Source organism: Oncorhynchus keta, chromosome 27 (genome assembly GCF_023373465.1).
Source record: "Oncorhynchus keta strain PuntledgeMale-10-30-2019 chromosome 27, Oket_V2, whole genome shotgun sequence".
Lineage (NCBI taxonomy): Eukaryota > Metazoa > Chordata > Actinopteri > Salmoniformes > Salmonidae > Oncorhynchus > Oncorhynchus keta.
The window spans coordinates 11,184,899-11,198,606 of record NC_068447.1 but is presented as its reverse complement, the minus strand read 5'-3'; the positions used below and the strand labels follow the sequence as shown (position 1 = coordinate 11,198,606).

Genomic DNA, 13,708 nt, shown 5'->3' with positions numbered 1-13,708 from the left:
CATGCACTTGTATAATTCTGGATTCCATGAGATGGAAATATAAAACAAATGTGGCAAACATTGAATATATAAGTTTTGTTTAATGAATAGAAAATACAAAAACATGCATTTAAATAACTTGATACATTTTTCAACAACCAAAATGAACAGAAAATGTGCAAGTTCATATATCAGTTAGAGGATGATGGGACTAATGTTACAGAACCCAGTTAGACAGGATGGATGAGGCTATTGTAAAACCCAGTTAGACAGGATGGATGAGGCTGTTGTAAAATCCAGTTAGACAGGATGGATGAGGCTGTTGTTAAACCCAGTTAGACAGGATGGATGAGACTGTTGTAAAACCCAGTTAGACAGGATGGATGAGACTGTTATGGAACCCTGTCTGCAGGAAGAAGTTACTATTTTGCATTTTACATTTTAGTAATTCAGCAGACAGTAATCCAGAGTGATTTACAGTTAGTGTGTTCATATTAAGATGGCTAGGTGGGACAACCACATTTCACAACTCTAGTAAGTACACTATCTCAGTAGTTATCAGCAGTCCAAGCTAGTAGGGGGGGAAAAGTCAAGTGTGAGTGTTTAGATCAGGAAAGGCTCTTTTTGTGTGTGATTGTGGGGGGGGTGCTGTGGGATTATTTAAGATACTCTTTAAAGAGGTAGGGTTTCAGATGTTTTGGGGAAAATGGGCAAGGTATCTGTCCTGGCGTCAGGGGGAAGCTGGTTCCACCAATGTCAGGACAGAGAAGAGCTTTGACTGGACTGAGCGGGAGCTGCCCTCCCGTAGGGGTCGGCGGGCCAAGAGACCAGAGGTGGCAGAACGGAGTAGTCGGTTGTGTGGAGCCCAGACCACCAGTGAGTTACAGAAGTCCAGACGGGAGAGGACAAGTGCCTGGATTAGGACCTGCACCTCTTCCTGTGTGAGGTAGGGTCGTACTCTACAGATGTTGTAGAAAATCAACCTGCAGGACCGAATCACTGCTTTGATGTTTGCAGAGAACTACAGGATGTTGTACAGGGTCACACCAAGGATCTTTGCACTCTGGGAGGAGGACACTATGGAGTTGTCAACTGTGATGGAGAGTTCCAACCATGATTGAGTGGTCTTTTGTCTTGCCCACGCTCTCACACATCTGACTCAGCCTCTGTGTTTGAGTAAGGTGGAGTTTGTCTAGCGCTATGCATTATGACTTGTATCAGGTGAAAACAGGTCTATCCCCACTTGTTCCTAGTCCATAGAATATGTAATAACAATATAAGCCATTTTGCAGACGCTTTCATTCAAAGCAATCCCGGGAATCAAACCCAATACCTTGGTGTTACAAGTACCATGCTTTACCAACTGAGCTACGAAGGGCCACATGTACTGACCCCTGATTACTACACTGTTGTAGTTCAGGAGGGTCAACACCAGCAAGGGCATTTAGAATGTCATTAGTGTAGAGCCAACAGACTTCCCCAAAACACATGACAGGATAGCACTGCAGAACATCCTCATTCCAATAGAATGTAGTTTTATTCTGTGTGTTTAGTTGCCAGTGAGCTTGTTGTGAAGTATAATGAGAATTTAGACTAGGGCTGTACTCAACATGTAAACATTAAATGACGCTAACAGACTCCACAGAGAGCAGATGGTGTATCGATGTCCATTTCTCCTATTGCTTTTTACAATCCTCTCTGATGGAGAAGCTAAATGTACTGGGAACAGTTGCCTCCCTCACCCCCCTCTCTCCTCCTCAGTCTGACTGCAATGGGTCTTACCTGCAGAAATACCTGATGAGAATCATAAACACTGGATCACTGTAATCAGACATGCCATCTACCCAGAGTGGGGTATCATGTGAACTCAACTAGCCCTCCCTATCAGACATGCCATCTACCCTGAGTAGGGTATCATGTGAACTCAACTAGCCCTCCCTATCAGACATGCCATCTACCCTGAGTAGGGTATCATGTGAACTCAACTAGCCCTCCCTATCAGACATGCCATCTACCCTGAGTAGGGTATCATGTGAACTCAACTAGCCCTCCCTATCAGACATGCCATCTACCCTGAGTAGGGTATCACGTGAACTCATCTCCCCCTCTTCATACTGTGAGGTACAGTACTACTCTATTCTCTGTTATGGCACAGGGTGTTGAAGAGTTGGGATTGCTTTCTCTCTCTCCCTCTCATTCCAAACAGTTGTGAAACATTCAAGGCATGATGACTGATGTTTTGAATGGGAAGATTTTTTGAAATCTGTAAATGCATTGTTTTAACCACACAGGACATGTAACAACTATTTTTTTTAAATCATGTTTCAGTATATTACTTTTTATTGCTAAGTCAGTAAACATTTTAATGAGTTATTACTGATCCACTGTGGTGATGATTCATGGTTGAAGTTCATTATGTCATCTAGTCCTGGTAGCTGCATCTTCTTCACCTTTTAAAGGTGATTTGATTTAAAAAAAAAAAAAAAAAAAAAAATGTTTTCTGTACAAGCAGGGGTGTCGATTGTGACTCACTGTGACTCACCAATCAAATCAAATGTTATTGGTCACATACACATGGTTAGCAGATGTTATTGGTCACATACACATGGTTAGCAGATGTTATTGCGAGTGTAGCGAAATGCTTGTGCTTCTAGTTCCTACAGTGCAGCAATATCTAACAATTCCACAACAACTACCTAATACACACAAATCTAAGTAAATGAATGGCATACGAATATATACATATAAATATATGGATGAGCAATGACAGAGCGGCAAGATGCAATAGATTGTATAAAATACAGTATGACATACTGTTTCTTTCAATATTGTGAATTCCTCAATTCCTGGGAGAGAACCTGCATGTGTTAGAGAATACAGTAAACATGATGGTAGAGAACCTGGATGTGTTAGAGAATACAGTAAACATGATGGTAGAGAATCTAGATGTTTTAGAGAATACAGTAAACATGATGGTAGAGAACCTAGATGTGTTAGAGAATACAGTAAACATGATGGTAGAGAACCTAGATGTGTTAGAGAATACAGTAAACAGGATGGTAGAGAACCTGGATGTGTTAGAGAATACAGTAAACATGATGGTAGAGAACCTAGATGTTTTAGAGAATACAGTAAACATGATGGAAGAGAACCTGGATGTGTTAGAGAATACAGTAAACAGGATGGTAGAGAACCTGGATGTGTTAGAGAATACAGTAAACATGACGGTAGAGAACCTGGATGTGTTAGAGAATACAGTAAACAGAATGGTAGAGAACCTATATGTTTTAGAGAATACAGTAAACATGATGGTAGAGAACCTAGATGTTTTAGAGAATACATTAAACATGATGGTAGAGAACCTAGATGTTTTAGAGAATACAGTAAACATGATGGTAGAGAACCTGGATGTGTTAGAGAATACAGTAAACAGAATGGTGGAGAACCTAGATGTTTTAGAGAATACAGTAAACATGATGGTAGAGAACCTGCATGTGTTAGAGAATACAGTAAACATGATGGTAGAGAACCTGGATGTGTTAGAGAATACAGTAAACAGGATGGTGGAGAACCTAGATGTTTTAGAGAATACAGTAAACATGATGGTAGAGAACCTGGATGTGTTAGAGAATACAGTAAACATGATGGTAGAGAACCTGGATGTGTTAGAGAATACAGTAAACTTGATGGTAGAGAACCTGCATGTGTTAGAGAATACAGTAAACAGGATGGTAGAGAACCTGGATGTGTTAGAGAATACAGTAAACATGATGGTAGAGAACCTGGATGTGTTAGAGAATACAGTAAACATGATGGTAGAGAACCTGTATGTGTTAGAGAATACAGTAAACATGATGGTAGAGAACCTATATGTGTTAGAGAATACATTAAACATGATGGTAGAGAACCAGCATGTGTTAGAGAATACAGTAAACAGGATGGTAGAGAACCTGTTTGTGTTAGAGAATATACTAAACAGAGTTGGGGACATAATAGCTAGTATGCGTCTGGTTGTGTCTATTGTCCCCACCTGGTGGATAAATCGTGTTTTTATTTCAGTGCGAGCGTTAGATTTGTCCAACATATTGGACCAGAGATCATCATTCAGTTCCGGACTTGACTTCAAAATTACAATTTAAATACAATTCCTAAAATGGTATGCATGATGATGTTTCTTTGAACCCCCAAAAAAAAAATAAAGAACCCGAGAGATCTCTTCGCCATCTGCTGCCTTCAGAAGAATCCAAATCAATTTTAAAAAGTTAAGTTACGTCTTGGGTAAATACTGTCTGAAAGAAATGTGTATGATGAAACTTTGATTATCACATGAGTGGCGCAGCGGTCTGAGGCACAGCATCTCAGTGCAAGAGACGTCACTACAGTCCCTGGTTCGAATCCAGGCTGAATCCCATTCGGCCGTGATTGTGAGTCCCATAGGGCAGCCCGGGGTTGGCCGTCATTGTAAATAAGAATGTGTTCTGAAATTAATTGCCAAGTTAAATAGTAAAGGTTTTAGTGGGAAAACCAAGGAGTCGTTCGATCCAGTAGAGGGGACAAAACTGCCAAATAAAATCAGCTGAAAATCACGTGACGTGACGTGTAACCAACATGGCGACTCAGTGCTGCGTTAGCATCATCAACAAACTCGATGAATTGACAAGACACCGATAGCCCGGTTTCGTTCGTCTTTTTCTCTCGCATGCATCTACGCAGTGCCAGGTCGAAGATGACGGCCTGAGATAGCAGAGGTTATATCAAGAGATGCAACAGCAACGTCTTTCTCAACAACAACACCAGAAGCAGGCAGAAAGCACAAAAACCAAAAGCATGTTTCTGTCTCGGGCGCTGGAAAAAATCCTGTCGGATAAGGAGGTGAAGCGGAGCCAGCACAGCCAGCTGCGTAAAGCTTGTCAAGTAGCACTTGGTACGTGAGTTTTATTTTTATTCCAGGACATTAACCCATAGGCATGTTTTGTTCAATGTAATGTTTTAGGTAACCCTTGCGTGCTAACTAATGACTGTCAAGCTTGCTACTATAGTGTGCAACATGCTGTAACGCCGCATAATGTTCAACGCGTCAGTATTTGAACGCTGGCTGATTTATAGTGGGGCCTTGTCATAGATCTGACTGCATGTGAACACTTGGATCTGTCCTATGTTTTCATCACTGTCAACTTTGCTGGCTGGCTAGCGAGTTAACGTGATACCTAGCCATTGGACCAGTCAGCACGTAGCATTGTCACCCAACCGGAACGGCACCTGTGTTAATTCAACTGGCAACTTCTGCCGCATTCAGATACTAATCGGAACTAGTAAACTCGGAAATGTCCGACTTGTGGATTTGTTGAACGCGGCACGTGTGGCTAAGTAGCCTAGTGGTTAGTGTTGGACTAGTAACCAAAAGGTTGCTGGATCGAAACCCCGAACGGTCGTTCTGCCCCTGAGCAAGGCAGTTAACCCACTTTTCCCCGGGCGCCGAAGAGGTGGATATCGATTGTCAGACCAGCGCACCTCTCTGATTCAGAGGGGTTGGGTTAAATTCAGAAGTCACATTTCAGTTGAATGCTATGTTGTACAACTGACTAGGTATCCCCCTTTACCTAAATAGAACAAGTTAGCAAGTGGGACATTTCCGAAATTCCTAGTTCCGACTTGCACGTGAACGCGACATTAACTCCAGGGTACTCGGGACGTCTGTTCTTTTCCATTGAGCAGTGGAGGGATGACGTTAGTTTTACACACCACCCATTCTTGTGTTTGTTGAGAGATACATCCTGTAACCTTGTCTTTGATCATCTGAATAGGATACGTTTCAGCTGTATACCTTTTACTGTCGATTTAAGGATAATGTGTCAGTGACATTTTACTGTAAATTAATGGTCATTATTACTGCCAGTTTAGTATGAGATGCAGCGGAGTCCCTGCCCATCTTCCAAAACATGTCCGAGACCCTACGTCTTTTATGGCGGGAACTTCTAGCTAGATCAGCAGCAATCAATTATTATTTGAGAAGGTCCACATTATCTAGGTGGCGTTGGTCAAAATGGATAATGTTAAGTATAGATAGATAGGTTCCAGTCGAGTCATTGTCCCAGCCAGGTAACCCTGTACTGAAGTAGTACCATATTCCTCTGGTGGGTTAATGTTGACCTTGCTCCCTTCAAATAAATTAATCTCTCTGTATTGACATTGCCCAGCCCACTCATAGACGTTCATATTCAGCACACTGTACACTAACCAGTTTACTTAGGCTCTGTTCATTGCATACTTTTCTCATTGGCACGGATGTTGCATCCGTTGTGGTTTGGTTTATGGGGGGAGAACCTCCTTGCCTGGTTATAGCCCAAATTATTTATGATGATGGGTGGGTACAGGACAGTACCTCAACTAGCCTATACCCCTGCACCCTGACTCTGTACCGGTGCCCCCTGTATATAGCCTCCACATTGACTCAGTACAAGTACCCCCCTGTATATAGCCTCCACATTGACTCAGTACAAGTACCCCCTGTATATAGCCTCCACACTGACTCAGTACAGGTACCCCCTGTATATAGCCTCCACACTGACTCAGTACAGGTACCCCCCTGTATATAGCCTCCACATTGACTCAGTACAAGTACCCCCCTGTATATAGCCTCCACATTGACTCAGTACAAGTACCCCCTGTATATAGCCTCCACACTGACTCAGTACCAGTGCCCCCTGTATATAGCCTCCACATTGACTCAGTACCGTACCCCCCTGTATATAGCCTCCACATTGACTCAGTACAAGTACCCCCCTGTATATAACCTCCACATTGACTCAGTACAAGTACCCCCTGTATATAGCCTCCACACTGACTCGGTACCAGTGCCCCTGTATATAGCCTCCACACTGACTCTGTACCGGTGCCCCCTGTATATAGCCTCCACATTGACTCAGTACAAGTACCCCCCTGTATATAGCCTCCACACTGACTCGGTACCGTTGCCCCCTGTATATAACCTCCACATTGACTCAGTACAAGTACCCCCCTGTATATAACCTCCACATTGACTCAGTACAAGTACCCCCCCCTGTATATAGCCTCGTTATTCTTATTGTTAATAATAATAATAATTCTTATAACTTTGTATTTTAGTCTCCTTGGTAAATATTTTCTTCTTCTTGAACTGCACGGTTGTTTAAGGGCTTGTAAAGTCAGCATTTCACTGTAAAGTCTACACTTGTTGTATTCGGCGCATGTGGGTCAAATAAAGTTTGATTTGATTTGGGTTTCGTTAATCTGATAACATGTTTATAATGGGGTGATTCCATACAAAACCCAGACAAAATCCCCCAAATAAAGTTTGATTTGGGTTTCGTTAATCTGATAACATGTTTATAATGGGGTGATTCCATACAAAACCCAGACAAAATCCCCCAAATAAAGTTTGATTTGGGTTTCGTTAATCTGATAACATGTTTATAATGGGGTGATTCCATACAAAACCCAGACAAAATCCCCCAAATAAAGTTTGATTTGGGTTTTGTTAATCTGATAACATGTTTATAATGGGGTGATTCCATACAAAACCCAGACAAAATCCCCCAAATAAAGTTTGATTTGGGTTTCATTAATCGGATAACATGTTTATAATGGGGTGATTCCATACAAAACCCAGACAAAATCCCCCAAATAAAGTTTGATTTGGGTTTCGTCAATCTGATAACATGTTTATAATGGGGTGATTCCATACAAAACCCAGACAAAATCCCCCAAATAAAGTTTGATTTGGGTTTCATTAATCTGATAACATGTTTATAATGGGGTGATTCCATACAAAACCCAGACAAAATCCCCCAAATAAAGTTTGATTTGGGTTTCGTTAATCTGATAACATGTTTATAATGGGGTGATTCCATACAAAACCCAGACAAAATCCCCCAAATAAAGTTTGATTTGGGTTTCATTAATCTGATAACATGTTTATAATGGGGTGATTCCATACAAAACCCAGACAAAATCCCCCAAATAAAGTTTGATTTGGGTTTCGTTAATCTGATAACATGTTTATAATGGGGTGATTCCATACAAAACCCAGACAAAATCCCCCAAATAAAGTTTGATTTGTTTGTTGTTGTCTTGGTTTCATATGGAATCACTTAATGAGCCTCAATGGATCCTCGTCCTCTGACTAAAATTAGCCAGTCTTTTTCACAAACTGTGAGTGGCCAATTGACTGTGGTTCCACCTAGTTTGAGTGTATCCACACGCATGCCATTGAGAAATGACATGTCCTAGACACTGGCACCATAGTTATTATTATTATTTTACTGTGCGGTTTCCTGGATCAGTGGTTCCCACCCCAAAACAGGAACTCAGTCCGGATTTAAACATTCTCTTTAAAGTTGTAATAGTAGAATGCACTGGAGGGAGGGGGGCAGGATGTTCCCCCAATGCTGGAAGGGGGGGCCCCCGAGTGGGAAAAAGTTTGGGAATCCCAGTCCTAGATTATGAAATGTAGACTATAGCACAAGTTCTATTTGTTGTTAAGGGGAGATGAGCAACTGGAGATGTACAGTGGTGCAGTAATTAGGCTTTAATGCTGCTTCCACAGCTGATGGTTTATTTATGGATCCCAGATGAGCCTTGGGAGAGTCGGCAGTTTTTTTCCCCTTCATATTTACTATACAACACAACTTTAATGTCCATCGTTGCAGCGAACAATGGGAATTCTGTCTTCTGCCCTCTACATCCCCCCCCCCCGATATCACACACAGTCAGACACACAGTTGAGAGGAACACCGGGCCAAGCTGCAGTTGAGTCGACAACGGCTGTGAGCTATTGCCACAGAGTGTACTCGATGCTCCCTGTTCTACCTCGTGTGCCTGCCTTGAGAACAACTTTGGGTCTTGTGTGTCAGCAGTTCCCAAGCATCTCAGCATGTGAAGTTCTGGGATACAGCAGCCCAATTTGGTCACATCAAGGTCTGGCCTTGTATGTGTACACTATTTCTAATGCTCAGACCTACTAGGCTAGATAATGAAGATGGTGACTTACAGTGGTGCATTTCGGCCTGTTCTGACAGATCTGCTTCGAACACAGGATCTTTGCTCTGCCCAAAGCTGTCACCAATGTTAAGGCGATAAGATTGTCTCTGGTCATTAGCAAGAGGTTTATGGGTTTTGAGGTTGTTTGATGACTGCATTAAATTTTTCAGCAAATTTTAATTTGCTAATGTTAACTGTATTCATGGTATGTTGATACTGGTATTTTTATGCTAGTGAAATTAATGATCAGTTATGTCTAAAACACAGATAGAAACATGTTCATCAGGTCTAAAGGTCAAAGTTCAGACCTCACTAATCTTGTTCCTTTTTTTTTTTTTTTTTCACTTCACAGATGAAATCAAAATCGAGCTTGAGAAGCAAAAGTAAGTTCAAACCCCTTTCTCCCCCCTGAAGTGTCTGCAGCTCATGGACAGGTGTTTGGTTGGATGCACTTATTAAAGGGATACTGCAATATATTTTTTAGCAGTTATTTTTTTTTCTCTGCGTGCGGTTAGCAGGAAGTTTAAGTGCGTTTCTGGAGCCTTTGCTATCTAGCGTTAGCACAACGACTAGAAGGCCACAGGAAACAGCTGCCATGCTCTCCCTTTTTAAGCGGTCACCGCTGTCATTAGTGGTTATTAAACTTGGGATGTCCTGAGGCCTGCATGTCATCATAACCTCGTGCTGTGGCTCCTTTCTCCAGAGATGGCTCAGTGGTCCCGCCCCGAGCAAACTACATTGAAGCTGACCAATACGTACTGCCTTTTGAGCTCGCCTGTCAATCAAAGTCCCCACGCGTTGTCAGCACCTCGTTGGACTGCTTACAGGTACGCAGGTTTACACATCAAAGGACTTAAACACACCAACACTCATACGTATTACAATTCAAATCACATTTTATTTGTTACATGTGTGGAATACAACAGGTGTGGACCGTAAGTAAGGTCGACGACACCTGTTGTATTATATATAGTTTATTCAACTGTCCTACTGTCACTGTCCTACTATCTCACTGTCCTTTTGTCACCATCTTACTATCACTGTTTACTGTATCACTGTCACTGTCCTATTGTCACTGTCTCACTGTCCTATTGTCACTGTCTCACTGTCCTATTGTCACTGTCTCACTGTCCTATTGTCTCACTGTCTCACTGTCCTATTGTCACTGTCTCACTGTCCTATTGTCACTGTCTCACTGTCCTATTGTCACTGTCTCACTGTCCTATTGTCACTGTCTCACTGTCCTATTGTCACTGTCTCACTGTCCTATTGTCACTGTCTCACTGTCCTATTGTCACTGTCTCACTGTCCTATTGTCACTGTCTCACTGTCTCACTGTCCTATTCTCACTGTCTCACTGTCTCACTGTCTCACTGTCTCACTGTCCTATTGTCACTGTCTCACTGTCCTATTGTCACTGTCTCACTGTCCTATTGTCTCTCACTGTCCTCTGTCTCACTGTCCTATTGTCCTACTGTCCCTCACTGTCACACTGTTCTCACTGTCCTATTGTCACTGTCCTCACTGTCTCACTGTCCTCACTGTCTCACTGTCCTCACTGTCTCACTGTCCTCACTGTCTCACTGTCCTCACTGTCTCACAGTCCTCACTGTCTCACTGTCCTATTCTCACTGTCCTCACTGTCTCACTGTCTCACTGTCTCACTGTCCTATTGTCACTGTCTCACTGTCCTATTGTCACTGTCTCACTGTCCTACTGTCTCACTGTCCTCACTGTCTCACTGTCTCACTGTCCTATTGTCACTGTCTCACTGTCCTATTGTCACTGTCTCACTGTCCTATTGTCACTGTCTCACTGTCCTATTGTCACTGTCTCACTGTCCTATTGTCACTGTCACTGTCTCACTGTCTCACTGTCCTATTCACTGTCTCACTGTTTACTGTCTCACTGTCCTATTGTCACTGTCTCACTGTCCTATTGTCACTGTCTCACTGTCACTGTCTCACTGTCCTATTGTCACTGTCTCACTGTCCTATTGTCACTGTCTCACTGTCCTATTGTCACTGTCTCACTGTCCTATTGTCACTGTCTCACTGTCCTATTGTCACTGTCTCACTGTCCTATTGTCACTGTCTCACTGTCCTATTGTCACTGTCTCACTGTCCTATTGTCACTGTCTCACTGTCCTATTGTCACTGTCTCACTGTCCTATTGTCACTGTCTCACTGTCCTATTGTCTCACTGTCCTATTGTCTCACTGTCCTATTGTCTCACTGTCCTATTGTCTCTGTCTCACTGTCCTATTGTCTCTGTCTCACTGTCCTATTGTCACTGTCTCACTGTCCTATTGTCACTGTCTCACTGTCCTATTGTCACTGTCTCACTGTCCTATTGTCTCACTGTCCTCACTCTCTCACTGTCCTCACTGTCCTCACTGTCTCACTGTCCTATTGTCACTGTCTCACTGTCCTATTGTCATTGTCTCACTGTCCTATTGTCTCACTGTCCTATTGTCTCACTGTCCTATTGTCACTGTCTCACTGTCCTATTGTCTCTGTCTCACTGTCCTATTGTCTCTGTCTCACTGTCCTATTGTCTCTGTCTCACTGTCCTATTGTCACTGTCTCACTGTCCTATTGTCACTGTCTCACTGTCCTATTGTCACTGTCTCACTGTCCTATTGTCACTGTCTCACTGTCCTATTGTCACTGTCTCACTGTCCTATTGTCACTGTCTCACTGTCCTATTGTCACTGTCTCACTGTCCTATTGTCACTGTCCTATTGTCACTGTCTCACTGTCCTATTGTCACTGTCTCACTGTCCTATTGTCACTGTCCTATTGTCACTGTCTCACTGTCCTACTCACTGTCTCACTGTCCTACTCACTGTCTCATTGTCACTGTCTCACTGTCCTATTGTCACTGTCCTATTGTCTCTGTCTCACTGTCCTATTGTCTCTGTCTCACTGTCATATTGTCTCTGTCTCACTGTCCTATTGTCACTGTCTCACTGTCCTATTGTCACTGTCTCACTGTCCTATTGTCACTGTCTCACTGTCCTATTGTCACTGTCTCACTGTCCTATTGTCACTGTCTCACTGTCCTATTGTCACTGTCTCACTGTCCTATTGTCACTGTCCTATTGTCACTGTCTCACTGTCCTATTGTCACTGTCTCACTGTCCTATTGTCACTGTCTCACTGTCCTATTGTCACTGTCTCACTGTCCTATTGTCACTGTCTCACTGTCCTATTGTCACTGTCTCACTGTCCTATTGTCACTGTCTCACTGTCCTATTGTCACTGTCTCACTGTCCTATTGTCACTGTCTCACTGTCCTATTGTCACTGTCTCACTGTCCTATTGTCACTGTCTCACTGTCCTATTGTCACTGTCTCACTGTCCTATTGTCACTGTCTCACTGTCCTATTGTCACTGTCTCACTGTCCTATTGTCACTGTCTCACTGTCCTATTGTCACTGTCTCACTGTCCTATTGTCACTGTCTCACTGTCCTATTGTCTCACTGTCTCACTGTCCTATTGTCTCACTGTCCTATTGTCTCACTGTCCTATTGTCACTGTCCTATTGTCTCACTGTCCTATTGTCTCACTGTCTCACTGTCCTATTGTCACTGTCTCACTGTCCTATTGTCACTGTCTCACTGTCCTATTGTCACTGTCTCACTGTCCTATTGTCACTGTCTCACTGTCCTATTCACTGTCTCACTGTCCTACTGTCTCACTGTCCTATTGTCACTGTCTCACTGTCCTATTGTCTCACTGTCCTATTGTCACTGTCTCACTGTCCTATTGTCACTGTCTCACTGTCCTATTGTCACTGTCTCACTGTCCTATTGTCACTGTCTCACTGTCCTATTGTCACTGTCTCACTGTCCTATTGTCTCACTGTCCTATTGTCACTGTCTCACTGTCCTATTGTCACTGTCTCACTGTCCTCACTGTCTCACTGTCCTCACTCTCTCACTGTCCTCACTCTCTCACTGTCCTATTGTCACTGTCTCACTGTCCTATTGTCACTGTCTCACTGTCCTATTGTCACTGTCTCACTGTCCTATTGTCACTGTCCTATTGTCACTGTCTCACTGTCCTCACTCTCTCACTGTCCTCACTCTCTCACTGTCCTCACTGTCCTATTGTCACTGTCCTCACTGTCCTATTGTCACTGTCTCACTGTCCTATTGTCACTGTCCTGTCCTATTGTCTCACTGTCCTATTGTCACTGTCTCACTGTCCTATTGTCACTGTCTCACTGTCCTATTGTCACTGTCTCACTGTCCTATTGTCACTGTCTCACTGTCCTCACTGTCCTCACTCTCTCACTGTCCTATTGTCACTGTCTCACTGTCCTATTGTCACTGTCTCACTGTCCTATTGTCACTGTCTCACTGTCCTATTGTCACTGTCTCACTGTCCTATTGTCACTGTCCTATTGTCACTGTCTCACTGTCCTCACTCTCTCACTGTCCTCACTCTCTCACTGTCCTCACTGTCTCACTGTCCTATTGTCACTGTCTCACTGTCCTATTGTCACTGTCTCACTGTCCTATTGTCACTGTCTCACTGTCCTATTGTCACTGTCCTATTGTGACTGTCTCACTGTCCTCACTTCTCTCACTGTCCTCACTCTCTTCACTGTCCTTACTCTCTCACTGTCCTCACTCTCTCACTGTCTCACTCTCTCACTGTCCTCACTCTCTCACTGTCCTCACTCTCTCACTGTCCTCACTTC

The 13,708-nt window shown here is 43.1% G+C and overlaps 1 protein-coding gene across 3 annotated transcripts in view; it reads left to right on the top strand.

The window, feature by feature from the left end:
• Positions 1 to 4,558: 4,558 nt before the first annotated feature.
• LOC118360256 (brefeldin A-inhibited guanine nucleotide-exchange protein 2-like) overlaps positions 4,559 to 13,708 on the top strand; it is a 65,242-nt gene continuing 56,092 nt past the window's right edge. For all 3 annotated transcript variants that reach the window (XM_052481672.1, XM_052481671.1, XM_052481670.1), the window contains exons 1-3: positions 4,559 to 4,903; positions 9,350 to 9,380; positions 9,701 to 9,824. In XM_052481672.1, the coding sequence (XP_052337632.1) occupies positions 4,741 to 4,903; positions 9,350 to 9,380; positions 9,701 to 9,824 (318 nt within the window). In that variant the 5' untranslated portion in view covers positions 4,559 to 4,740. The remainder of the gene's footprint in view (positions 4,904 to 9,349; positions 9,381 to 9,700; positions 9,825 to 13,708) is intronic.